The 25,597-nt window shown below is 57.7% G+C and overlaps 10 protein-coding genes across 10 annotated transcripts; 5 read left to right on the plus strand and 5 right to left on the minus strand.

Annotated features, from left to right (window-relative positions):
• Positions 1-63: 63 nt before the first annotated feature.
• F5144DRAFT_492657 (uncharacterized protein) lies at positions 64-529 on the plus strand (the record flags this gene model as incomplete). Its single annotated transcript, XM_066785930.1, has 3 exons — positions 64-121; positions 189-365; positions 426-529. The coding sequence occupies 3 exons, from the start codon at positions 64-66 to the stop codon at positions 527-529; spliced, it is 339 nt and encodes a 112-aa protein (XP_066641593.1).
• Positions 530-602: 73 nt separating this feature from the next.
• Positions 603-2,025, minus strand: F5144DRAFT_299182 (uncharacterized protein). The gene has a single exon (XM_066783870.1). It carries the CDS (start codon positions 1,910-1,912, stop codon positions 764-766), a length of 1,149 nt encoding a protein of 382 aa, XP_066641594.1. The 5' UTR covers positions 1,913-2,025; the 3' UTR covers positions 603-763.
• Positions 2,026-2,302: 277 nt separating this feature from the next.
• On the plus strand, positions 2,303-4,257 carry F5144DRAFT_578240 (S-adenosyl-L-methionine-dependent methyltransferase). The gene is made up of 4 exons (XM_066789256.1): positions 2,303-2,942; positions 2,993-3,027; positions 3,094-3,415; positions 3,468-4,257. Exons 1-4 carry the CDS (start codon positions 2,730-2,732, stop codon positions 4,041-4,043), a joined length of 1,146 nt encoding a protein of 381 aa, XP_066641595.1. The 5' UTR covers positions 2,303-2,729; the 3' UTR covers positions 4,044-4,257.
• A 577-nt stretch (positions 4,258-4,834) lies between these two features.
• F5144DRAFT_604400 (thiamine diphosphate-binding protein) lies at positions 4,835-6,044 on the plus strand (the record flags this gene model as incomplete). Its single annotated transcript, XM_066791341.1, has 2 exons — positions 4,835-5,212; positions 5,286-6,044. 2 exons carry the CDS (start codon positions 4,835-4,837, stop codon positions 6,042-6,044), a joined length of 1,137 nt encoding a protein of 378 aa, XP_066641596.1.
• A 655-nt stretch (positions 6,045-6,699) lies between these two features.
• On the minus strand, positions 6,700-8,372 carry F5144DRAFT_622185 (uncharacterized protein; the record flags this gene model as incomplete). Its single annotated transcript, XM_066792096.1, has 4 exons — positions 6,700-7,071; positions 7,181-7,850; positions 8,095-8,147; positions 8,361-8,372. The coding sequence occupies 4 exons, from the start codon at positions 8,370-8,372 to the stop codon at positions 6,700-6,702; spliced, it is 1,107 nt and encodes a 368-aa protein (XP_066641597.1).
• A 1,993-nt stretch (positions 8,373-10,365) lies between these two features.
• F5144DRAFT_495026 (glycoside hydrolase) lies at positions 10,366-11,137 on the plus strand (the record flags this gene model as incomplete). Its single annotated transcript, XM_066786074.1, has 2 exons — positions 10,366-11,013; positions 11,066-11,137. 2 exons carry the CDS (start codon positions 10,366-10,368, stop codon positions 11,135-11,137), a joined length of 720 nt encoding a protein of 239 aa, XP_066641598.1.
• A 105-nt stretch (positions 11,138-11,242) lies between these two features.
• On the minus strand, positions 11,243-12,699 carry F5144DRAFT_654289 (uncharacterized protein; the record flags this gene model as incomplete). The annotated part of the gene is made up of 2 exons (XM_066793097.1): positions 11,785-12,699; positions 11,243-11,268 (listed from the first exon to the last, which is right to left on the minus strand). Exons 1-2 carry the CDS (start codon positions 12,449-12,451, stop codon positions 11,243-11,245), a joined length of 693 nt encoding a protein of 230 aa, XP_066641599.1. The 5' UTR covers positions 12,452-12,699.
• A 231-nt stretch (positions 12,700-12,930) lies between these two features.
• Positions 12,931-14,322, minus strand: F5144DRAFT_631389 (uncharacterized protein; the record flags this gene model as incomplete). The annotated part of the gene is made up of 1 exon (XM_066792457.1): positions 12,931-14,322. One exon carries the CDS (start codon positions 14,320-14,322, stop codon positions 12,931-12,933), a length of 1,392 nt encoding a protein of 463 aa, XP_066641600.1.
• Positions 14,323-19,365: 5,043 nt separating this feature from the next.
• F5144DRAFT_492146 (uncharacterized protein) lies at positions 19,366-21,164 on the plus strand (the record flags this gene model as incomplete). Its single annotated transcript, XM_066785903.1, has 5 exons — positions 19,366-19,453; positions 19,520-19,576; positions 19,725-19,790; positions 19,915-20,145; positions 20,398-21,164. 5 exons carry the CDS (start codon positions 19,366-19,368, stop codon positions 21,162-21,164), a joined length of 1,209 nt encoding a protein of 402 aa, XP_066641601.1.
• A 2,662-nt stretch (positions 21,165-23,826) lies between these two features.
• On the minus strand, positions 23,827-24,920 carry F5144DRAFT_299484 (CVNH domain-containing protein). Its single transcript, XM_066783871.1, has one exon. It carries the CDS (start codon positions 24,777-24,779, stop codon positions 23,970-23,972), a length of 810 nt encoding a protein of 269 aa, XP_066641602.1. The 5' UTR covers positions 24,780-24,920; the 3' UTR covers positions 23,827-23,969.
• Positions 24,921-25,597: the final 677 nt, after the last annotated feature.

Raw genomic sequence — 25,597 nt, forward strand, 5'->3', positions numbered from 1 at the left:
CGATTCTACAGACAATCGAGAAAGACGAACCCAAGGAGACGGTTTTCAGCAAACACACATACAATGGCGGCTTTGACAGCATACAGGCAACTTATGCGTGCGGCGAGGATTGCCTTTGAAGGTACCGAAGACCGACCCGACATTTACTTCCCCCGGCATCCACGGCTAACACATGTGAAATCGGGCAGGCGATGTGCGAACGCTCGACGCTGCGAAGCAATCAATCCGCCAGGGGTTCCGCGATAAGGCGTCTCTGTCACCCTCCGACCCGTCGATACAACCTGCGATCCAACATGCCCAGGAAGTTGCCAGCTTTCTCAAAGCCAACCTCGTACAAGGGAAGCGAGAGGAGGGGGGCACATACAGTAGGCCACCACCACCACCACCATGCCATTTTAGCCTACCGCTGACCAGATTTCTCTCAGAACTCCGCATTCATGAACATACCGAACGGGGGGACAACGATAGTATCAAAATGGGGAACAATAACACCAAGATGGACGGTGTCAAGTGCTGCTCTGAGAGGTAGCGAAAGAGATAGGAACAATAGCTTTGTCGAGACGGGGAGCGGTATGGAACCGCAAAAACGCAGCCGTCGGTCAGGCACCCTGCCGCGTATTGTATAGCCGTCTATGATACCCCTCAATGTAACAACAGAATATACATCATGCCCAACAGTCATGCACCAAAGATTAATTTTGCCGTTCCAACCCAAACCAGCAACCCAAACGCCATGCAAGCCGAAAGAAAACAGGAGCCAAGCCTAGTTGCCAGACAAGCTGGCGTATTGTACATCGGCTGCCCCCGGCGGCGCAGCCACGACAAGCCCCGAGGTGTCGTCCCCCTCAGCAGTAGTCGAGCTGCCGCCCTGCGCGGCCCCACCCTCGATAGCCTTTTGGGGGCCTCTTCGGTTCGCCTGCGGGAAAGCCGACCGCCCATCGCGCAGCATCTCGGTGCGCTCCTCCTTGTCCATTGTCCCAATCGCCTTCGGCACGCTCCACCGCACGCGCAACGGGCAACCCGCAATAACCGCTCGCCCCTTACACTCTGCCGCCGCCTTCTCCGCCCCGTCGCGCGTCTCATAATTGACGAACGCACAATGTGTCATGTGTGACACCACGAGCGACTTGATTTTGCCGAACACCTTGAAGAAGTCGCGGATCTTGTACTCGGGTAGGTCGTCCTCGATCCCTGTGACGAACAGCGACATGATGTTACGGTCGTTGGGCGGCATCCAGTCCCGCGGTTCTGGTGGCGGGGCATTCGCGCCGAGCGGCCCCTTTCGCGGACCAGCCTTCGCGCCTGCCCTCGCCGCCGCTCTCGAGTCCCTCGTCCGTATCGGCCCCGGGCCACCCAGCCCCGCACCGACCGCCGGGTTCCCTCCCGTCGCGCTCCCCCCGCCAACCAGATTCCCCTCCGTATCCACTTCCCTCCCCTTCCTAAAATACGGCTTGCTCTGCGCCAGCCTCCGCAACAGCTCCCTCGCCTTCTCATCCGCCTTCTCATACTCCTCCACACCCGCCCTCCCCTCCTCAATGGCCTTCTCATTATTCTGCGCAAAATACTCGCGGTTGATCTCGCTCTGCGGGCCGGGGGCGATCAGCTCGAGGGCCTTGTCGCGGATGACGATGGGCAGGCCGAACTGCAGGTCCATGATGCAGCACTGGCAGGCGTTCTTGAGGCGCGCGCAGGTCAGGCAGATGTTGGTGCGCCGCTTGCGGCCCTGCGCCCGCCCGTCGCCGGACCAGCTGAAGATGGTGAAGGGCCGCGTGCACAGCTTGCACTCGGCCCCGTAGTCCTCCTTGAGCATCTTGACGTAGGGGTTTTCGGGTAGGCAGTTCTCGCACACGGACGGGAAGTCGGTCGTTTCCCACCCGGATCGGTTCAGGTCTTGTTTGATTTGTGGTGGCATCGTGGTTTTTGGGGGTTGGGGTTTCGCGTGAAAGGCGTCGGGATAGTGGTAGTGATCGGAAGGCGCCTGTCGCAGGAATGAGGTGTGATGGTTGCGCGCGTGGGGTGGTTGATGATGATCGAATCGAAGATTGGACTCGACTTTGGCGATGAATGAGGCGAGTTTGGAAGGCTCCAGTGGCTGGTTGATTGATAAGCCTTATCTACCGCCACTCTTTCTTGGCAGATGTGGCTGACATGTGGTCAATACGTGGTCCGTGCGTTTCTTATTCGTGTTCGAGTTCTTTTCGCGACACCGCCTTCCCCTTCGAATTCGCGTTTCCAAACAATGTTTCCCAAGGCCACCAACGCGAAAACGGGTTTGAGTTCCACTGGCAACCTGAATACTCCAAATTCTCGGGGGCAAGGTGCTATTTAAGTATTTAAGGTCGATAGTTTCATGGTTAAACCCGAATGCGAGCCCGCGTTCGCATCTTTGAAGTCGCGGTCTTTCGTGTTGTTTATTGGCCCGCCACTCTAGTTCCTGAATTCAGGCTTGGATTTGCATGTGCCAGTGTGGAGCGCCCCTTAGAATTCACGTCCCTCCAATTGAGCCACGAGATTCGTTAGATTGGCGTCGGCTATCGGGCACCCTGGCCCCTTTGACAGAGCCATCGTCTAACGCCTATAATTAATAGGGGCCCGTGAAACTTTTTTTCTTTCGTGACAACAAACACACCAGAATACCATTTCCCTTCCTACCTTCTCACCTTCCATTCTCCTTCCTCATTTTCAATCAAGACTTTTTAACTCACCGCTTTAATACCCACCAATTCACAATGGCTCCTCTCGCCAAAGCCGCCCTCGAAAAGGAGGACCACCAGCGCGATGCTGCCTTCATGAAGGCCCTCCACGGCAAGTCGACCGAGGCCGCTGGTGGTTTCGCTGCTATGCTTTCCAAGGACAAGGGCGCCAAGGAGCTTGCTGTCAACGAGTACTTCAAGCACTTTGACAACAAGAGGGCGGAGACCGAGACCGATGCCGACAGAGAGGTGGGTTCACCGCCAACAGCCCAACCGTGGCACATACTGACTCGCTCCAGGCGCGGACGAAGGAGTATGCTACTCTCACAAGGCAGTAAGTTCAGACGATTCATCACATCTCCTGGCCGAGGCATGACACTAACCGTTCCTCCCCGCGCAGCTACTACAACCTTGCCACCGACCTGTACGAGTATGGCTGGGGCCAGAGCTTCCACTTTTGCCGGTACTCGATCGGCGAGTCCTTCTACCAGGCCATTGCGCGCCACGAACACTACCTTGCCATGAAGGTCGGCATCCAGGCCGGCATGAAGGTTCTCGACGTTGGCTGCGGTATTGGTGGGCCGGCAAGAGAGATTGCCAAGTTCACCGATGCGCACATCACGGGCCTCAACAACAACGACTACCAGATCCAGCGTGCCACGCGGTATGCGGCCCAGGAGGGTCTCTCGAACCAGCTCAAATACGTCAAGGGCGACTTCATGGTATGAGCACGCCGATCACACACAACCACAGAACCCGCGCTAACCTCAACAGCAAATGTCGTTCGCTGACGAGTCATTCGACGCCGTCTACGCCATCGAGGCCACCGTCCACGCCCCCAAGCTGGAGGGTGTTTACAGCGAAATCTACCGTGTACTGAAGCCCGGCGGCGTCTTCGGTGTCTACGAGTGGTTGATGACGGACAACTACGACAACAACAACCTGGAGCACCGTGACATCCGCCTCGCGATTGAGGAGGGTAACGGCATCTCCAACATGGTGACCATCTCTGAGGGTCTCGCCGCCATGAAGGCCGCCGGCTTCGAGCTGATGCACCACGAGGATCTCACCAAGCGCGGTGACTCCATCCCGTGGTACTGGGGTATTGCCGGCGAGACCAAGTACATGCAGTCGTACTGGGATCTCTTCACCGTGCTCCGCATGACCCACACCGGCCGCCGGGCGGTGCACGTGTTCACCGGTCTCCTCGAGACCATCGGCCTTGCTCCCAAGGGGACCAAGAAGACGGCCGACTCGCTCGCCAAGGGCGCCGATGGCCTCGTTGCCGGCGCCAAGAAGGACCTCTTCACCCCGATGTACCTCATGGTTGGCCGCAAGCCCGCCAACTAAGCGCCTCGTTATGGGATGACTCTCTGCATATGCTACGATGGGACGATTAAAGGACTGCATTGTAATGTGGATGGGTAAATGCAGTGGGATGGTTTTGGAATGGTATACTCAGTACTAATACCCCGGGACCGGGAATATCGTCAACGGGATCTGGCGACACCCTGCCCACCGCCTTCATGTATATACACCGTAATAGATATTTTTTTTGGCCAACTCAACCTGCGACTGTGTGATGGTAGCTTAACAGGTCGAAGCGTCAGCGTCACACAAACCACCGCAACACGGAGTCCCGAGCGACACCTACCCTTCTTTTGCACAGCGTGTAATGACTATTTAGCAGTAAATATCCCTGAATGAGCCATCTCATCAAGCGTCTGGACTCTGTTAATCGTCTCTTGTTTCTGCGCTAAGATCTCCACCGTTATCGGCGCAGTGGAGTGCTCAGCTGTCAAACCTGAAGTTTAGCGGACCAAGCTCGCGGACAATCGCACAGGGTCCAGCCCACTAAGCCAATCTTGCACTAGCGCGGGTTGATTCGTTGGGGTTCAACGTCAAAAGTCCGGATGCTGGTCCCAAGCTTCTCAATTGCCCGATGCAAGAAAAATTCCCTCTGGGCGCCTCCCACATCCTGCATCACCACTTCTTCCATTCTTGCCGGTCTCGTTGATCCCTCTCGTTCCGTACCGCGAGCGGGTATTGCAATTGAGTTTAATATACCGCCTGGAGTTCTCCTTTCCAGACTCCGGCCCTTCCTTCCTCCTTATCTTCTTCCCCAACACAAAACCTCGACCATGTCGCGCTACCTCCGGCCAGCGGCCCGGCTCGCTGCCACAGCCCGTGCTTCCGCCATTCGCCCTACTGCGACCACTCCCTTCTTCACCAGAGCCGCCGCTGTGCCCAGCTTACAAAAACGGACATATGCCGATGCCTCCGGTGTGAAGGAGTACACAGTCCGCGAGGCCCTGAACGAGGCGCTCGCGGAGGAGCTTGAGGCCAACTCGAAGGTGTTCGTGATGGGCGAGGAGGTTGCCCAGTACAACGGCGCATACAAGGTCACCAAGGGCCTACTAGACCGTTTCGGCGAGAAGCGGGTTATTGACACTCCCATCACGGAGAGTGGCTTTACCGGTCTGGCCGTCGGCGCCGCGCTGAGCGGGCTGCACCCTGTAGTAAGTGCAGCGAGATAAGCGCCCAAAAATGGAACTGCAAAACACAGAAGACGCTGACGCAATTTTGCATTAGTGCGAATTCATGACCTTCAACTTCGCCATGCAGGCCATCGACCAGGTCGTCAACTCGGCCGCCAAGACCCTCTACATGTCCGGCGGTATCCAGCCCTGCAACATCACCTTCCGTGGCCCCAACGGCTTCGCCGCCGGTGTCGGTGCCCAGCACTCGCAAGATTACTCGGCCTGGTACGGCAGCATCCCCGGTCTCAAGGTCGTCTCCCCCTGGTCGGCCGAGGACGCCAAGGGTCTGCTCAAGGCCGCCATCCGCGACCCCAACCCGGTGGTGGTTCTCGAGAACGAGCTTCTGTACGGCCAGTCCTTCCCCATGTCGGAGGCCGCGCAGAAGGACGACTTCGTCCTGCCCTTCGGCAAGGCCAAGATCGAGCGCGCCGGCAAGGACCTGACCATGGTGACCCTCTCCCGCTGCGTCGGGCAGTCGCTCGTGGCCGCCGAGAACCTCAAGAAGAAGTACGGCGTCGAGGTCGAGGTCATCAACCTGCGCAGCATCAAGCCGCTCGACATCGAGTCCATCGTCAAGTCGGTCAAGAAGACGCACCGCCTGATGGCCGTCGAGTCCGGCTTCCCCGCCTTCGGCGTCGGCGCCGAGATCCTCGCCCTCACCATGGAGTACGCCTTTGACTACCTTGACGGCCCGGCCCAGCGTGTCACCGGCGCCGACGTCCCCACCCCGTACGCCCAGAAGCTGGAGGAGATGAGCTTCCCTACCGAGGCGCTCATCGAGCAGTACGCCGCCAAGATGCTCCGTCTCTAAGCGGGAGGGGGTGGGTGAGTTTGCTGCGTGTATTGGATTAGGGGTGGGTGGTTTCGTGGGTACTGTGTAGGACAGCGGGAGTTATTTCAGCCTAGGGTGGAAAATGGAAATGGAACAGACAAAAAAGCTGAAGTGACGAGGGGATCCTTGATATTGAGCCTTGCCCTGCCGCATATTTTCTCTCTTATGTGCCTGCAACAGACGTCATGGGCCGGGTTTAGCTGAAGCAGGTTGGTAATGGTCGAATAGACAGGTTGGGAATTCCATGTACTTGTACGTTTTCTGTCTTCCGCCTTGCCTTGCCTTGTCCCGTTCCTGAGCTAGTCAGACCAAGCAATCACGACGGCGACTGACCGGAAATGCAGCGCGATCCATGAATGATGGGTATATGCCGAAGATGTCAATTTCTCTGCCCCGAATCCGAATCCGTCACCGTGGTATCTATCTCTTGCTATGTCATCCCGCCCAGAGCAAACAAACGCCGTCCCGAGATTTCCCCTTCCTGCTGCCGTGCCATCCGCAGCGCCAGAAGAACAGCCGCCCCCCACCCTATCGGGGAGCAACAAAAAAAAGAGAGCCATACAATACAATACACTACATCCTTCCCTCCACCATAGGCATCGCAGATAGGCAGTAACCCCCAGCTCAACCCAACTCAGCCAACATGCCCCTCCAACGCGCAAGGCCCCATGCCCGCGGTGCCATTCCCCCCATCCTCCGCCACGCCCGCCAGAAACAACGTCGTAGCCGCGCGGCCGCGCGGGCAGTTCTTAGCGTCGCCCTTGTCGGCCTGGTCGACGTCGATCACGACCAGCGTGCAGGGGGTGAACTGCGAGCTGGGGTTGTGCAGCCAGCCCGCGCACCCGCCCTCGACGCGGCCCTGGCACGCGCTGCAGCAGCCCGAGGCGGCCTGGTGGCCGGTCGAGGCGAACTCGGTCTTGTAGGCGCCGACGGTGGTGCCGATCCAGGAGATCGGGGTGAGGAAGCTGGAGGGGTCGTGGCAGTCGATTTTGGTGGTGGGGGTGTTCTGTGTTGGTGGGGGGGTTGGGTGTTAGTTTAGGGGGGTATGGAGGGTGTATGGTTGGGGGGACGGAGGCTGGGGGATCTGGGGAGTGGTGGGGAGGGTGGTTGCTTACTGTTGGTTTTGTGATGCCTGAGGTGGTTGAGGTCACGAACGTGGTGGGAGTGGCCGACGTACTCTCGGCGGGAGACGGGGTATTGGAGGAGCTGGTTTGGTCAGCGGACATATCGATGGGTGTCGGGAAATCGGGGCTGGGGTCGCTGGAGTCGGACCTTTCTCCTGACAGCTTGTTCATGGCGCCCAGGATCGCCAGCACGACGCCGGTGATGCCCACGGTGCAGATGATGATGGCGGCCCACCTTCCCCGCGAGATGGTCTTGTACCAGGGCGCCTCGGCGGGCTCAACCCAAACATCCTCGTGCATCGCTGGCTCCTTGCTACCCGGTGTTCCAAAGCGGAGGGAAGAACCAGCGTCCTGATCGGCTGGGCTGTCGTTGGTGCCGTCGATGCCACCGACCGCGGCTGGCGAGGTCGATGCTGCGTTGTGAGCTGTATTTGCCGGCCCGGAGAATATGACTTCGGGGAAAGGATTCTGCAAGGTTTCGGCGTACTGGTACTCTTGGCCAAAGGTCTTGAATGTCGCTCTGGAGGGCGAGGAGGCCGAGTTTTCCGACATCGGCCGCTCTCGAGAGTCGGTAGTCGACGATGACATGTTGAGCGGGATTTGTAAGTAGGTGAAATAGAGTATTTGGTGCGCCTCGCTCAAAGCCGTTGGAAATTCCCGACTGTTGCGGGCTTCGTAACAGCTTCTAGTTGGTGGTCTTGTTAGCACCTAGGTAGGCCGGAAAAAAGTACGCCACGAGTTGGTGACTGTTCCGATACGAACAAATGGTCGATAACGAGAATAGTAAGTATCAAGAACAGCCGAGTCCGAGAAACACAATGCCACTGAACGCCGGGAAGAAACTTACTCGGAAGGTGTTCACATTTGCCAGTCCCTAATTCTCAAGGTCGGCACGTAAGAATAACCCGTGATAATTCTGCAGCCACACGGCCAGCCGAAAGGTTTGCAGCCTTTGCAACTACCCGTGCTCCAAAGCGCACTAGAAGTGTGCAGGCAAGAAGGTGACAACGGGCAGTCGCAGATGGGGTGAATAGCGAGTCTCAAACATCTTCCGCCCCATTAGAGACAACTCCTTTGGCACACTGGGTGATGCCTGGGTAAGGAGGCAACATTCCAGTCGTTTTCTCGATTCCTCGTTTCAGAAGCATTGAAGGCGGGAGCATTGTCTTACCTGTGACACCATTGCGAGACTAAATGGAAGTGACACTGTCCTTCGCAACTTCCTCGGCCACTCACTATCACGGATTGTGCGATGGAGATCAAGAGCCAACAGCCAGTCCGCCCGATTCCCTGAATCAGTGATCAAAGCCATGGAATTGTGCGACCTGGCGGTTGCAGAGATGCAAACAAATGATGGTGGTGAAACGAACACAAAGTGACTCAAGCTGCGACTCCCTTTCGCTCCTGGAATTCCGAATTCACATTACTCATTTTCTCTCTGTACATACATGAAATGAGGGCGAGCCCCCCTCGCTAGGGCATCATGCACTCGATGGCAACCACCTAAAACCTGCTTCTGCGATATTTACTCTCGCGTACCCTTAGGGCCATCATCCTATCGTACCACAATGGGGATCGGATCCCAAACCCTCGGCCGAGACCCAAACAGTAGTCAAGACCACCTACTCGGGCAACCACCAGTTTCTTCAGCACTGCACGATAAGCAGGGTTTTGGCGTGTCAAGAAAATAGCTAGACAGCATATGCCCTTCAACCGAACAAAAAAAGGGCCAGGTTGGGAAGCCGCGCTCGAAATCAGATGATTCCAATCTGCACGGCTTACAGGCAAACTTGGGGGGTTCAAGGCATGACGTTGTTAAAGTGGCTGACGCGACGTGACAACGGAACCTCGAAAAGACCCCCACTGCACTCTGCTGCCCTGCCAAGCTTGGTGGCTGCAGACGGCTGGCACCCTGAGGCACCAGTGGGCACCCAAACTCGCGACCTGAAGCTCGCCTCTCCTGCCCCGCCAAGATTCCTAACTGAGCATCTCCCGAACAACCTCCTTCCGTCGCCGTTGCGCAGCTGCAACTCGCAGCCGTCATCTTCAAACGGGTACAGATCGGCCATGGATCTGCGTTGGGATTTCCAGTAGCCCCGGCTTTCGGCCCAGCGCTCCATGCTGTGCCCAAGCGGCACTTCACACAACGACCTGAAAATACCCAACTTTTTGGCATCTGCGAGGAGCCGAAATTCCATGCAGGCGGTTCTCAGAAGGAATCACTGCTCTATTCTTCAACTTCAAATGATCAAAACGGAAGAGGCACCGTCATGGTAGCCAAGGCAGATGACGACACTTCGGTTCTCCTTCGGTTCTTCTCCCAGCAAATGCTACGGCCCCATGCAAGCCATTCCGTGGACCTGGGCCGTCTGCAATTTATTTGCCCTTTATCCTGAATATCCAACGCTATGCCATTGGCGCCTGTGATTGCAGCCCCGTCGCCCTCCACCCTCAACTTGAGACGCCGTCCCGTCAGGCTCCCGCACGTCGCCTCGTTGCCCAATCGATCAATCTCAGTTTCTTCCCCAGACCCCACACTCTTGTGCTGCCTCATCTAGCCTTGGCAAGCCTCAAGCGGCATCAACACCATCATGTGGGGAGGCATTTGTCTCTTGCCCGAATCGGTATTACTCGGAGCCCTGGCCCTGTCTTCCGTTCGTTGCTCCGCCTGGTGAACTAACTTAGGAACAACCTCATGCTCCGAGCGGTGTCGATCATCTCCTCCCCTGCTCTCCTTTTCTGTATTGCTCGCATGCTCCAACACGAATGACAAGCCCCCTTCGGTCCGCAAGCCGCCGTCACCTCCATCCACAACGCATCGAGAAAGGATGCTCGTCATCCCAGTCATAAAGAAAACCAGGTTTTTTGCCCATGCGATAGATTATCCCCACGGCAAGACCCCCGTCACGACACCCTAGATACCCTCCACTCCCGAGCGGGATGCAAGGAGATGCCGAGATATCCAGTGGTTCTTCCAACGCCTTCCTTTCCAGGGGGGGAGGGATGCTGGCATCCAGGGGCCAGTCGACTATAAAGCCGTCGTCGATCTGCTCCTCAGTCCTGGTTTCGTTCTTGTTCATCGTCGCTCAGCCTCGTTCACATCCTCTCCAGCCAAAGGGCCCTTCTTGACACTTGAACCTTCTCTCTACTCCCCCCAAGGATCAACACTCTCCAACATGCGGTTCGACGCCCTTGCCGCGGTTGCGCTTGCGCCGCTCGTTGCCGGCCACGGCGCCGTCACCAGCTACATCATCGGTGGCACCACCTACCCCGGCTTCACCGGCTTTTCCCCGGACAGCAGCCCCGAGACCATCCAGTTCCAATGGCCCGACTACAACCCGACCATGGAGGTGAGCGACGCCAAGATGCGGTGCAACGGCGGCACCAGCGCGGACCTCAGCGCCCCCGTCGAGGCCGGCCAGAACGTCACGGCCGTGTGGTCGCAGTGGACGCACGCGCAGGGCCCCGTCATGGTCTGGATGTACAAGTGCGACGGCGACTTCGGCTCCTCGTGCACGGGCGAGGGCCAGGGCTGGTTCAAGATCGACCAGATGGGCCTGTTCGGCAGCGACCCCAACTCGGAGGACTGGGGCACCGGCATCGTCCTCAAGACGCTCGAGTGGAGCAGCAAGGTCCCCTCGAACCTCGCCCCCGGCAACTACCTGATCCGCCACGAGCTGCTGGCCCTGCACCAGGCCAACACCCCCCAGTTCTACGCCGAGTGCGCCCAGGTCGTCGTCTCGGGCAGCGGCACCGCCGCGCCCCCGTCCGACAAGCTCTACAGCATCCCCACCTACGCTCCTCAGGATGACCCCGGCATCATGGTAAGTTGATTAGGTTCTCTGTAATGCGGGACCCCTTGCTAACGATGAATAGGTCGACATCTACCAGGGCGGCCTCACCAGCTACACCTGCCCCGGCGGTGACGTCTGGGAGGGTTTCGAGTAAATCGGCGTGTCATGGCATAAAGAGGCCGAAGAGAAGGCCAGGCTTGTGGTTGACAACGGGACTGTTTTATTTGGTTCATCGCGGCTGCATGGTCGGCGCGTTGTTTTAGCGGATAGCGATATGGGTGATACCTGATGGATTATGTCTATACATGTGAATGAATGATCTTCACCAAATTTATGGTCTCTGGTGCGTGCGTTGTGATCCAAGGGTCCAAAGTCTATCTACCAGTCAACGCCTTTCAGGGGAGCGAGTTCATTCCAAATTGACCCAAACTGCTTAGACACGCCCACCAAGGGGTAATTTAGAGGGTTGAGTCATTGCGAATCAAACAAATTTCAAAAGTCACATCTGATGCTGTATGGCTTCGAAGCCAGCGAGGTGAAAGTGGTTGTATTACTTGCAGCTGAGACTCTGCCCGCCCGACTCTGGTCTATCAACTTTTCTGTCTTGATCTTTAGATGTGGCATGTGCTCTTAACCGACACCAGCCCCTCTCCTTTTCACAATCCTCATCTACACCCCATCCTCCCCCAAATAACAAACCCGACTCGCCCTCTCCGGCAACTCCTCCTCCTCCTCCCCCGCCCTCGACACAACCCCCGACCCCTCCCCCCCCCACCCCCTTTCCCCCCTCCTCCCCATCACGATCCAACCCCCTCGCCCTCCTCATCGCCGCCCTCTCCAGCCCCTCATCCACCACCCTCCCCAACACCTCCTCCTCCCCCGGAATATACGGCCTCAACACCCGCTCCACATACCCCCTAGGCACCCCCTCCCGCAACGCATCCGCAATGCCCCGGTTCATCCGGCTGACATATTCCGCGCGCGGCTCGTGCCCGCCCATGTTGCGGTAGCGGTCGATGTAGACGAGCATTGAGGTTTGGGTGGGGGGGGTGGTGGTGATGTCTACTACTGAGGCAGTGGTTGGGGTGGGGGTGGTGCTGGTGGGGGTGGAGGTGGTGGAGGGCCAGAAATCGATGGTGAGGTGCTCCTTCTGGTAGGCGTAGGGCACGCCCTCGTTGAGGTCGAGCTGGGCTTCGTCGGCGGGGGAGAGGGCGTAGACGAGACCCCAGACTTGGGTGGCCCAGGGGTCTTCTTCTTTTTCTTTTTCGCCCTCGTTTTGGTTGGGGGGGTTGGCTGTGGTTGGGGTGGGGATGATGGGGGCGATGTTGGCGTAGCCGCGGGCGTTGATGAACCATTCGTAGCCGTGCAGACGGGCGAGGCCGATGAAGGGGGAGTTGGGGCAGCGGAGGGCCATTTGGTGCTGCCAGAGGTTGCTGCCGAAGGCGAAGTAGCGGGTTGGAGGGGCCATGGTGAGTGTGGTTTTGGGTTGCGGGTTGTTTGGTGTGTGTTATGAGTTCTTACGGCGTACTCTCCGTCAATGAGAATGGGTTGGGGAATTGATCCGGTTAAGTGTTGAGGAGCTTAATTAAGGTGCGTAAAGTAGTTTGAGGCGGTTGTTTGAGTTGGGTCTCTTCAATGAGATTGGGTTGTTTGTTCTTACCTGAGCTTGATGCCAGTTGGTTGGCGGGGTCAAAGGCTGAGCGAAACAGGCACAGGCACAGGCACAGGCACAGGCACAGCACAAGCAGGCAGCACACAGTGAGATGAGAGAGGAAGGCAGTAATCTGTACGTTGGTAATGACCCTAACCCTGTAGCTCCTCTCAAGTGAGACGACCATATTAATATCCAAAATGATGCAACGCTTGCGCGCTATCCACGGCGCCAGGAGTCCCAACGTATTTCCTTCCACATTACGCCCATCACCCTTCACCCCTCCACCCCCATCCCTAGGCTTGCCCCCCCGAAGCCCCTCCGACCTGCCCGGCCTCCCCCTCAGTACCCGCCCCAGCCAACCCCTTCTTCCTCGCTTCATTCAACGCCTTCAGCTTGGCCGTGCCGATCCCCGCAATCCCGTGCTTCTGGTCATCCCCGAGCCACGGCTTCTTGGAGTCGCCCAGGATGCTGCCAGCCAAAAAGTAGACCACCAGCCCACAGATGATCAACACAAACGCGATCGGGTACATCCAGTGCACGACATAGCCAAACACGCGGGTGCCGATGATGACGCCCCAGAAGTTGGCCGTCAGCAGGTTGACATCAAAGACCGCGGCGCTGCCCATGCGCAGGACGAGCGGGACCATGCTGTAGAACAGACACAGACACAGCGTGTAGCCCACCAGCCACCCCGCGACGCGGCCGTCCCAGGTCGCGCCCTCAAAAGCGTGGCGGTCAAAGATAGCCGCCTGCACGCCATTGATGCACACCCCAAACACACCCAGAAACGACAGCACCTCGTAGACAGGCCGCTTGCTGACGAACCACTCCTCAAAGACATTGCTGACACCGTACAGCGTCGCACCCAACAGCGCAAACAAATCCCCCTTGAGCATATCCTTCCCCGACCCCCCGTTGCTCCCCGTCAGGTGGTCACTCGCAAGCAGCAGGCCCATCCCGCCGCAGCACAGCAAGATGCCCGCGACCTGCACCAGGCGATAGCGGACCTTGAGCAGGAAGAAGGACAGCACGACGACACACACGATGGACCAGAAGTTGATGAGCTGGGCCGAGAGGATGTTGGTGGAGTTGTAGGCCAGCACGGTGAAGTAGTTGCCCTCGACGTCGAGGAAGGACAGGATGAAGTACTTCCAGCCGTCGCGCAGCGCGACGGAGAGCAGCTTGCGCCAGCCGTGCTGGCGCAGCGTGATGGGCAGCCAGATGAGGGTCAGCAGGGCGTAGTTGAAGAGGGTTTGGAAGGCGGGGATGTTGGTGTTGACGCTGACGAGGAAGCTGGTGAAGGTGTTGGTGGCGGTGATGCAGAGCGAGAGGATCTGCCCGACGGCGATGATGAGCCAGAAGTCTTTGGTGAGGAGGTACGAGTACCAGCGCGTTTCGCGCGACTCGAGGTGGGAGAGGCCCGCGGCGACCGCGGCGGCTTCGCCGTCGGTGGAGGACGACGAGGCGCGGTCGTCGGCGGTGCCGTAGTTGGCGGCGTCGTCGACGGCCGACTTGGTGAACACGGTCTCGCTGGCCGTGGGCTGGGTTTCGGCTGCCATCTCGTCGTCGTTGGGGTTGACGGACTGATAGCCCTGGGCGGTGGCGGCGGCGGTTGGCGGGGTGAGATGGAGTGCCGCGAAGATGCGGGCGTGGATGGTCTGCAGGAGTCCGGTTTCACCAGACATCAAGGTTGGATCAGGCCGGGTGTCGATCACATGCAATATGCAATGAAGCTGCAAGGCTGCAGGTTGCAATATGCAAGTGGTAAAAGCTTATAGGTGTTTACACAGAAGCACAACACAGGTGTGATATGCGGTATGTGTAAGTCTTTCTTACGTCTCCTCTAAGCAAGCGCAAAGACTCAAAGTCGCTTGCCGGTCAGCTACTGCTGTCGGACTCGGCACATCAAGTCGTGCGCCGAGGAAGTGGTAACGTTGATGGGCGCCGATCTCGAACTGAACATCTGCAAGGTGTTGGTTGAGTGCAAAAGGCAGGGTTCTTCACCAGAGCGCGGTGATTGTGGCGTTTTAGTTTGAGGGTTGGAGAGTTGAATCAGGCAGGACGCGCGGGGAAAGGGTCCTTGAAAGTGGGAGGGAGGAGGTGAATCCTGGTGTGGCTTCAGTTCGGGCAGGCGCGACTGACCGTGATGAGGTGAGTGAAGTCAAGCCCAAGTCATTGAATGCGTGCTAGTCGCGTGGGAGAGTTCAGCTGAGAAAAAAGTTTGCAATAGCGCGCTGCGGGGATGGAGCCAAGTTGAGAAGCCGCCGAAGCTGCTTGGCAGGGAACGGCACGGGGGTCGCTGTGGGGCCGGTTTGGGCGGGTGTTAGCGGGGCACCCCCGGAGGCCCCCTGCCGGTCACCACGGGGATTGCACGTGGTTCTTCTACCTATGCCGGGGACGTTGATCCTGACCATCAATGCCGTGATAGTCCCGGAAACGTTGAAATTGAGGTTGCAGTTCACTTGCATAATCCAGATAGCAACGTGGGAGCTCACCGCCCGCCGAATACAGGACCAACACTGGGGGATCTATGCTGCTGTCTGGGCGTTGCACAGACGCCACTTTGCGCCAGTTACCACCGCGTTGGTTAGCCTTCATGGTTCAGTCATCTTCCCCGGTCTGCGCACACCGAACCCCCGCACTTCCCACATGCATTACGCAAGAACAACCCGCCCACTCAGCGCATCTTGTTGAAGCAGGGTGGTGGCAACTGGGAGATAGTGAGGGCTTGGCCGAACCATAATGCTTCAAGGCCCGGGGGTATGTCGCTGGGCAGCCGGGATACAATGGCTCGCGCATTAAATGCGGGCGAAACAGCCCTATGGACAAGGGCAAAGACGAGGGAAAACGAAGGGAAATGAGAAGTGGGGGTCGGAAGCCACTTAACTTAAGTTGACCAACGCGAAATTCTAGGTTGCGGGGAATCAGGGTTGGTTCCCAAACTCTCACGGCCAGTCGAACATGGCCCGTTGTCTGTCGCTTTCTCGGGCTCCCAATTCCTCCTTGTTGGCCAAAATTCGGGAACCCGGGAGCAAGCGGGTCGGCCCGTCACAAGCTCAGTTGGTACCCCGAAGCATATCCGTACAATCCAGCTATGTTTCCGAGGGACGAGCGGAGGAGCTTAATACAACAGCATATTTCAAGTTAAAGGGCGCCAGCTTATGCCCAAACTGAAGATTGGAAGAGTACCAAGTAACGACGGGCAGTGTCGGCTCAGTCTCTCGCAGTTTTCCATCCGATGAGATTCTGCTAGTTAATATCTCTAGACACTAGGGCATGTCTCACGAGCAGGGAAAAGCCTCCCACAGTTAACTAGTGGAAGTGCCGGTCCCAGGTTTTTGGGTTGGATGCTCTTTGTGTGACAGCTCCTGGATCCGCCTTACGTTCGAGAATCGAGACACTGGGGCCGTGAACCCTATCGAACCCGGGCTGAGTCGAAACGCGAGGAGACAAGTTCGCGCGTCAAAGTGGGGCTTGTGACATGATGCTTGAGGTGCAGCGTGATGGGGAAAAGGGGCGCAATGATTCGGCCATGCTATTCGATGGCCGGCAGCTGGGATTGGGTGGCAAGAGAGGCCGTGAGAGAACTGCTGCAGGAAGCGCCGCCTTTTCCTGCAATGATGGCCTGCTTCGAGCTTGCATCAAACACGCGGATCGAACGGGTGGGCTAAATGAGGAACATCTGCCCCGCAAGTAGGTGAGGATGAATGCCTGCTTTCGCTTGGGGACGCAGCAGTGGTTTTAGTGGTGAGAGCCATGTCCCCGGCACGCGCCTGTTGTCTCGGGCTTTTACCGAAGTGAAGCTTCGCTGGTGCCAGGAATGGACTCGGCCCTTTTCGGGGAGATGATGAGAGAGGGTGGGATGATGTCGAGGGACTCCGGATTGGTTGACCGAGACTTGTGTTGATGTTTTACAAACTCTTGATTCTCCATGTTTTTGCCGCACATGTCGCGCGCCAACGTGGTGTGGTCTTGTTGAGGGGGCCGGTCGTGATGTTGGGCGGGATTTCGGGAACTTTCAATGTCGCATGCGGCGCCTCGGCGAAAATGAAGGCGGGGATGGTCCGGTAGGAGCCGACACGCGGCTTTGAGCTCGGGAGACCTAGTTGAGATGAGATGAAAATGCAGTCGGTATACCGTGCGTGGAATGAGTCCGGAAAGGCAGAGGAAACGACTTTACCCGGCGGCGATGAGAACCCTTCTCGCGGCGTGTGAAGTCGGCGATATCAGTAACCCACAGAGCTTCTCCCACAAGCCCGGATATCCAGCCAGTTAGCGGCGTCGGATCATCTCTGCAGGTCACGCCTCGATCTTGAACTTCGGACGACAACCCTTGATTGCTAATGGTCCCGGAGAAGTTCAAGCGGCCCCACGAGAGGGTTCCCGGGTTGAAGCTTGAACCCGCCGAATCGTCCCAGCCCAGTTTCAAAGAGCACGCGGGGTCGGTTGCCGATGATACAGTATGGATGAAACTGCAGAAGGAGAGACACAAGGCTGAATGAATGAACGGGTTCCCGGCAAAGATATCCGGTTCATACTTTACCCACGTGCTCCCGAGTCAGGAGGTCTTAGATGGTCAGAAACAACTTGTCGTTTCGGCACTCGCAGCTTGCAAATCAGAGATGCTGACCATCAAGTAGTTGCAGAGGGAACTGTGCCGGTGGGCGGGTTGGTGTCGCCCGAGATCCCCTGCTGCCCCTCCCACCCCACACGCTTGAACCGCTGGGGTTTCTCAGCCGAGAAGATTCGCATCTGCAGCCTGCAAGTTGGTTTCCCGGCAGAACGCATTTGCCTTCCGAAAAGTGCTTCCAGAAACATTCGGCTTGATATTGGGACTGAGGGCTGGTGTTGGACGATCAACTCGCCGGGGGCACGATGACGCTAAACCCCCCCCTTGCCATCCCCCTTGCCTCCAACATCCTGGCCGGCCCGAGAAACGCCGTGAGCGGAAATAACTACCTGGATTGTCGCGAGTTACAGTGGGGGGCCCACTGAAGCTCGTGCTCGTCGTGTCTTGGTCAACGCCATGCCATGTTGAGAGCTACTTCATCGCTCGGAAACGTCGAGCGTGCTCATCCTAAGGTCGAAAGTGTCTGATGAGGCGTTGCTATCGGCCGACAAAGGCATCAACCCCCGTGATCCTCCATTAATCGATCTTTCCAATCACTGCGGCCTCCCGCCATCGGCTTCCCCTATCCAGTGCCGTCTTCCGTCTGTGGGCAACTCAACCAATGGCCCCCAGTCAAAGAGGTGTTCCAGGGTACCCACCTCGTCCGCACCGGCCCGCTTGGGTCGAGGTCTCAAGTTCCCCCGATCAGATGGAACAGATGATCATGCAATTGCCGCCTCTTGGTGATGATGGATGCTTGATGTGCTTCTTGTGCGCCACCGCTGCCTCGTCACCTCCATTTGTGGTTGATTCCGAGGCGTGAGGTCGCAGATCCCCATCACTGCAGGCTGAATTCCATGGCCAAGAACGGACAGTTGCTTTGCCGTAACGTCACGGTAAAGCCCGACTTTTTTCAAATTGGCATTCTTGGCCTCAAGTCCCCTAGAATATTTTAGTTGTCTCTCAACACCACTGATGATAGTATTTTATACTTCTTTGTAGTTAGTACTTGAGTATCTCGTTGCTGCTATTAATACGCAAGACAGGGGATTTTCTTGAACTGGTAATTTTCCGGCATCCCTGCCGACCCAAGTTCGTGAAAGAGGTGATCCTGGGAAAAGACGGGTCCTTGAACCATCATGGGTTGTACCGCGGACATCCACACCGTACAACTGGATTCGTAATTCGTGAAAGAGCGCAAGAGTTGCTTTGCGAAATCCTCATGTAAATGCGCATTGAAAGGTGTACTTTGTAGGCAGTGAGGAACCTTACCTACCTGTAGGTGCCTTAATGGATAGGATGAATGAGGGAAATCAAAGCTGAAAGCTGCCATCTCTTCCTTCCCCTTTCTCAACAGAATGGGCTGCCGTTTTCTCGGCGCTCCATCCACTTGTTGCTACTTTGAGAGCCCTGTGCTGCCGCTCCCGTGGACCTTCCACGAATCGAAAAAGGGATCGCACCTTTTTTTGCAAGAGCGACCTCCACGTTGGCAGATCGACCCACGCCTCCGTCCATTGCGCCGGGCCTAAGAACCTTCATCTCCCCGGTCCTTTCCTTCTGAAGCAACCCTCCACACCTGGCTCGCGACAAGAAAAACCACCTGCGCGTTGAGTTGTGTGCCGAATTTCCTCCCCCTCCCCCTTTTCTCTTTTCCTCGGGGCCCTCCTTCGTTGTCAATCAGGATCAGGTTGGAATCTCTTTCAGCGACAGCAGAGTTGACTTGCGGTGAGTGCGACTCCAAGAACCGCGCACGTTGAGGAGCACCCCCAAATTCCCTTGGCCCTTGGGAAAGAAATATTTTTTTCCCTGATTTGCTGGTGCGCCACTCACAGCTAGCCGACCTCATTTTCGCGCCTTAGCTCCCTTGCCCCCTTTCCACCACGCTCCGAGACTTTAGGCCACGAACCAAGCAAGCGATCGTGCCTGATACATGTCGCTATCGCGTCATCTCAGCGCACTGCCTATCGCTCATTCATGCATTGCATTCCGCACATGCTAACTTAATCTGCTGCAGAGCCAGCTCTCGAGCCGGAATTCTCCACGCCGAATCCCATTACAGCGCCGCTGCCGATAATCGCTGCGGCTTTCCGGTCTGCCCACCTCGAGGCCCTCCCTCATCATGTCGGCATACTACGAGTCCTCGCCCCAGTGGCCTTCCTCGGGCCAGTCTGGCTGGGATCACCAGACTCCGCCGCCCGCCCGCTCGGGTTAGTTATTTTGGCTTGCCGCACGCGCACAGCGATCTCGGTGGCTAATATCGCTTCCATCCATAGGTGCCAACTCGGCCATCCCCCGCGAAGAGTCCGGCGCCTTCACTCACCAACTTGAGGGTATGTAATGTCCACTGCTCTTTGATCACGCCCCGTCCCAGCCGCCGCAGCCGAAATTCCCTATCGCGACACTGGTTTGCGGATGGGCGCAGGACATGGGTAGGAAGGGACGGCGGGGGGTATGCAATGCTGACTATTGGGCTCCCAGAGGTCGATCGTGCCATCGACAACCTTCTCAAGAGCGGAAAGATGTTTGGAAATGCTGGAGGTCGTCGTGAGTTCCTCCCCTACCCCATCCCGGCCCCGCCGGACCGTCCCGAGGTTTTTGGTGGGTGTGCCTGGAACCGGGCCGCTGCAGTCGAGCCCGACTCACTGACCCTTGACCTTTTGCACGCTAGAAGGACGTCCGCCCGCCGGCCCCGGTTCCCGTCCCCAATCCGTGACCGACTTCGGCGATGCGCGCGGCTCGCACACGGGCTCCAACCTACAGAACTTTTACGCCTCCCAGCGCCACCAATCCTCGCGCGGCTCGAACGAGGCGGAACAGATGATGCAGGCCAAGAGGAGAATGGCCGCTCAGCGGGAGCGAGAGCTGCGGAACTACCACCAAGAGCAGCAATACAACCGAAGTAGGCCGTCTTCTACTGTATAGCATCAGTCTTCCTACCAGAGCAAACAAAATCATAGAGCAGTTTCCAGCGCCCCCAGAGCTCAACCCTTCCATTCCCAACTATGTTGCACCACAAGTGCGGTTCGACGCCAAATGGTCCTGTGCTCTGAACGATGTAAAGATGGGGAGCAGCTTTGGGGAATTTTCTGGTGGCTGGGTTACGAGACAATGAATGTCCAAGGATCTAGGCTAACTCGAGCTTTCTTCGTAGCTGTTCTCTCCGACATGCCGTACACCGGCAACAAGCTGGACCGCACCCTAAGCCCCAGCAGCCTGCCCGACGAAGATCGCCGCAAGCTCCTTCCCCATCAGCGTAGTGGTCTATATGGAGAAGGACAGTACCCCGAGGGCGCCGGCTATGTCGACGAAACCGGTGCTCCCCGGACTGGCTTGCCTGGTCCTCAGGGCGGGGCAGCTGGCCTTCGTGGTCATTCCCCGCTGGCCTATGAGTATGGACGTGCACCCCCCGCTCATATCGATGCTGGCGCTCAGCTCTCGGCGGAAAGCGGCCAGGGACCGCAGTCTGTCGGGCACAATGAGCAGGCCCGAGCCAACAGCAACTCCAGCCCCCAGTCTAACCCGGGAACTAAGGGCATGTACGATGCCCCGGGAGCTCAGCAATCGAGCCGCACCAGCGTTTCGTCGCCGGGAGGATCTCCGCCGCGGCAGGGCGCTCCGGGCAGCAAGCCCTCGCAGGGCTCGGTTGCTCCCATCGGCACGCGCCCCTCGGTCTCCGGCGCCCCGATCAACCCTGCTCTGACCAAGCGGTCCACTACGCCGCTGCCGTCGCCCCTGAGCCAGGGCTACAACGCATCCGGCAACGACGAGGGCGGTATTTCCAGCAACGCCGGCCCCACCAACCCGCCGACTGGGGCCTCGGAGGGCTCGAACGCCAGCCTGTCCGGTTGGGGCGCCCGTCCCAATGGATGGGGCAGCAAGCCTGGCCTTGGCGGTGTCCAGGCCAGCGTATGGGGCTAGGTTTTTCATTTGGGTATATCAGCGACGCCGGTAACAAATGGTAGCGTTTTCGGATACGGAGTCCTGCGAGGTTATATTCATCAGGGCGGCGGACATCGAGGAAGGCTGCACGGACATCAACAGGGTGGCGCGTGGATAAATGTGAGAAACGGTGTTTGTTTTTCTGATTCAGGGATGGGTGGGAGGTTGGCATATTTTCGGAAATGGAACGGCGGCAGCAGGCGCGTGTGTTGGGTCATTCATGCTGCTTACGCACAAAAGAGGCGAGGTATCTGGGGAGGCGAAATGGGAGCGCTGTTGTCTTTGGTCTCTGGCACACTGGCATTCATCGAACTTTCGGCGTCTGGCCTTCCTTCGATACCGACTGGGTGGGGGGGCGTACACGGCATGGGGTTTCACCCCGGAACTACGACATGGCAAACAAGAACACGCCGATGTTGCCCGGACCCGCGCGGCATACGCATTGGCATCAGGTCTACGTTGTTTTTTCTACGGGATGTGAAGATTGTTTAACCCCGGGGACGGGTTGGGTGGGCAATTCGGCTTTTTTTCGACTGTGGCTGGGAGGTATGGACGGTCATTTTCTTGAGTTCCGTCGGCTATTAACATGCAACAACGGCGTGGAACGATGCGCACAAAACGGCTCTCTGGTTTTTCGATCTATTTCTATATCGGGGGCACCGCTACAACAACACCTGCAACCAAACAATCAACATTTTTGCGTTCATTTCGGCTTCGTTAGTATATAGGAAACAATCACGGAATAGGACGGCGACACAACGTTATGGTTGGTGGGGCATTGGCGAGGATGGAAATGGAGCAGGTTGTAGTTTTCACGGAGCGGCTGGTGACTGGCGTGTTTATGCGACAATAACGGGCCTTGCTCTATCTATCATCGGGGTGGTGTTGGGGGTTTTCATCTTGAAAGGGGGGGGGAGACAACGGAGACAACGGACGGGGCTTTGTTTTGGTCATCTTCGGGGGGCGTTTGTTTTATTTCCTTTCCCCGAGACACTACACGGCATACAAGGTCCCCTCTTCCTGACACTTCACTATATCTGCACCTTAACTACTCCCGCCCAACAGCGGGTTATAACCCCTAATACGAATCTCGTCGTCCCTATCATATGTGGTAGATGGCTGTGCATGCCGTTGGTTTGGGCGGCCTGGCTTGTTTGCTTCTGACTGCGCTAACGACAATATCGTTGTGTGAGACCAAGCCTACCTAGGTAAGGGGAGAGAAAACGAATCTGGATGACATGGCCAGTCTCGGTTCACGAGTCTGCCATCCTTTGTTTCTATGGCCACCAACCGCCAGTTTCCCCTGCTACACCCGCCTTCGCCAACGGTCTTTCGAATCAGGCTCATGACTCTAGGGGCTACTCGGCTGGTAACTAACCACGCGCCGCGAGCTAAAGAACCTCGCGTTCGGCCAGCTGACGGCGGTCACCCAGCCAGCGACCGTGAGAATACCACACAATGGCTAGCAATACCCTTTGTTCACTACTAACCGAGACCAGGGCACCCCGGCCCAGGCATATGTACGCATCCTAACATATAACGGCCTCCCTCTACTTTCCTGAATACCCCTCCCCCCAGACTCTCAACAGCAGCAGCTATCACAGGCAGGCAAACACAGCCTACCAGAAACTACTTACCTACCCGTCCCGTTCATATACACCAACAGTTTAAGCATCGCCACCCGATCCACTCTACCACACCCCCGAGACCACAACAAATTTAAATACTCGTGTCCTCAGCAGGCATGGCCCCGTCGCCACCGCTGGCCGAGTCGGACGAAACGAGGCACTGCCCCAGGAGGACCTGGATGATGATAGCGGGCCTGGGTGGCGGGCTGGGAAGGGGGGAGCGGAGTGAGGAGGGGGTGGGGGTGGGGGGTGAAAGGGATGGGAGGGAGGAGGGGAGGGGAAATGTGGAAGGGGGGTGTTGTGTTGAGGGGGCGGTATGTTGTCGGCTACGGGATGGGGGGATCAGGGTTGGTGGGGCTGGTGGTGACGGTGGGAGTCTCACTGCTGGGAGTGGCGGCGGTGATGGCGACAGTGATGGCGACGGTAGTAGCGGGGACAGTGTCGTGGCCAATATCGGCGACGGTAATGACGATAGCAGCCAGGACGATGCGAGTGGGGGCGGAAGTCAGGACTCGGAAAACGCCATCAATACCTTCGCTAACCGGAGTCCCCGAGATGAGCGGTTTCTTCGGGAACGGTCTGATGACTTCCAGGCGGGCCACAGCGAGGACGGTTACAACACCCCCGCTGCCGACCTGGCGTCCGAGAAGAGGGCGTATCTCGAGTACTGGCTCCGCGGACACTCTGAGGCCTCTGATGACTGTGTCCCCGCTGGGGGCGTGGGGGAGAACAGGGGAATGGAGTGAAGGAAGAAAGGGGGGTTATGGAGGAAGAAGAAGAAGAAGAAGGGGAGGTAGGGAAAACGGAAGGAGGGAAGAAGGGTGAGTACCGGGCAAGGCCTAGGGCTGCCCATGGGCGGGTTGGGAGATGGTAGGATGCCGGAATGAGTCAGAGTGAGGTAGATAACAGTTTTGTTGTTATTCGGCAAATGTGAAAGGGCGCCCGAAATGAGGCCATAAACTCTAAGCAAGCGGCCAAGGGGCTGTGATCACTGATGAGTAGTAAAGAGCAAAGTGAGTTTGTAAACATTAAATTGTGAGATAGGGGACTAATAGTCCTCCAACCATCTATCTGCCTTGTATTGTAACGATCTTGCTATGGCAAAGTCAGCCAGCAATGTGGCCAGGCAGGACCGGCATGCAGTTCACGCTGTTCCCTACTCGATATACTGCAGTGTGCCGTTGTTGTTCGACAGCCTCTCGTCGAGGATGATGGAACTGCCGACCCATTTTCCGTCGCGGAGCAGCTCGCCCTCGAGCCTGCGACCGCCATCGGCAAGGCGCACATCCCGTGCCGACGCCCCGAAGTTACCGCCACCGCCGCTGTTGTTGTTGCCGCCGGAGCCGGGAATCTGGAGGTTGGTCCCGGGGTGGATCAGGTCGGGGTTGGCGATGTTGTTGGTGCGCGCGATCTCCTCGAACGAGGTGTTGTACTTGGCGGCAATGTTACGTAGGGTGTCGCCGGGTTGAACCGTGTAGCTCGATGATCCGCCGCCGCCGCTGCTCCGGCCGCCCGAAGACCACCGGAAGCTGCCCCGGTCGTTCTCGATGATCTTGTTCAGGCTGATGCTGGTGCTCTGGTAGGAGCCATCCAGGCGCTTGCACGAGGCGTGCAGCATGTACTCGCCGTGGGCGTCGAGGCGGGTGTCGCGGGCGGAGGTGCTGAAGTTGCCGGCGTAGCTGACACCGCGATCGCGAGACTGGTTGTGGTGTTCCTGGCGGGGAGGGGAGTGATTCCGCTTTTCTTGGTGCTGAGGCCGGTGGTGCTCGTTCTTCTTCTCCTCCTCTCTACGCCTCTTCTCATCTTCCTCCCTGCGCTTCTTCTCCTCTTCCCTCCGCTTTTCTTCTTCCTCTTCCTTCTTCTTCTTTTCCTTCTCCTCGTCCCGGTTATCCTTCCAGTCGGACACGCCGTCCTGCAGCTTGTGTCCGGCAAAGGCACCAGCCAAGGCACCGATCACGGCTACCATGAGTTAGCGGAAGGTCCAAACAGAGAGCATGTCTTGGGTTAGAGAAAGGGGTAAAGGAAAAGGGAAGCAACACGTACTGCTCGTCTTGCTGTGGCCCGTCGCCTTGCCGCCAATCTTGTTGCCTCCCACGGCGCCGGCGATGCCACCGCCCAGGGCACCCAGCACGCCGCGTTCACCGGCCGGGCCATCTTCCTGAGGGCCGTTGTCGGAGTCGCGCTGGTGGTGCTGCTGATTTTGGCCGTAGCCCTGCTGTCCGTGGCCTTGCTGTTGCTGGCCGTAGCCATGCTGCTGCTGCTGGCCGTAGCCTTGCTGCTGCTGGTGCTGGGGAGCTCCGGCGTAGTAGGCAGCTGCCTCCCCTTGGCCTTGGCCCTGGCCTTGGTTATAGCCCTGACCTTGGTTATAGCCCTGACCTTGGTTATACGGCGGGGGGTTGCCCTGGGGATAACCTCCCCCTTGGTGGCCGCCTTGGGAGTAGTTGTTGTTATCGTATTGAGTCATGGTGGATGGTGTGAAGGAGGGTGTTGTGGTTGGTGTAACAGTAGAGGAAGGTTATGGACCAAGATCAACGCCGGCATGGCAGATCTGGCCAGACTCCCTTATATACGCATGGCCGGCAGCTCCGAATGGGGTCATCTGGAGAACCTTTGTGGCTTTGCAGCTTTGTTTGCTCGTACGCGCCTGAAAGCACCCCGCACTCGGCTGGGCATTACCGCAGCTCGAGTCGGGCAACGGCGTTGGGTTCCACTGACGGCCCACTTGGGCACGTCCAAGCCACCTTGGGTGCTTGGGTAGACCCTTCGTGCTTCAGATCGCTCGCG

Source organism: Chaetomium tenue, assembly GCF_020726465.1.
Source record: "Chaetomium tenue strain MPI-SDFR-AT-0079 chromosome Unknown F5144scaffold_5, whole genome shotgun sequence".
Taxonomy (NCBI): domain Eukaryota; kingdom Fungi; phylum Ascomycota; class Sordariomycetes; order Sordariales; family Chaetomiaceae; genus Chaetomium; species Chaetomium tenue.

Coding starts and splice junctions, on each gene's coding strand:
- F5144DRAFT_578240 (XM_066789256.1), top strand. CDS start 2,730: ATGGCTCCTCTCGCCAAAGCCGCCCTCGAAAAGGAGGACCACCAGCGC. Junction 2,943..2,992: donor AGACCGATGCCGACAGAGAG/GTGGGTTCACCG, acceptor GACTCGCTCCAG/GCGCGGACGAAGGAGTATGC. Junction 3,416..3,467: donor ACGTCAAGGGCGACTTCATG/GTATGAGCACGC, acceptor TAACCTCAACAG/CAAATGTCGTTCGCTGACGA.
- F5144DRAFT_299182 (XM_066783870.1), bottom strand. CDS start 1,912: ATGCCACCACAAATCAAACAAGACCTGAACCGATCCGGGTGGGAAACG.
- F5144DRAFT_299484 (XM_066783871.1), bottom strand. CDS start 24,779: ATGGTAGCCGTGATCGGTGCCTTGGCTGGTGCCTTTGCCGGACACAAG.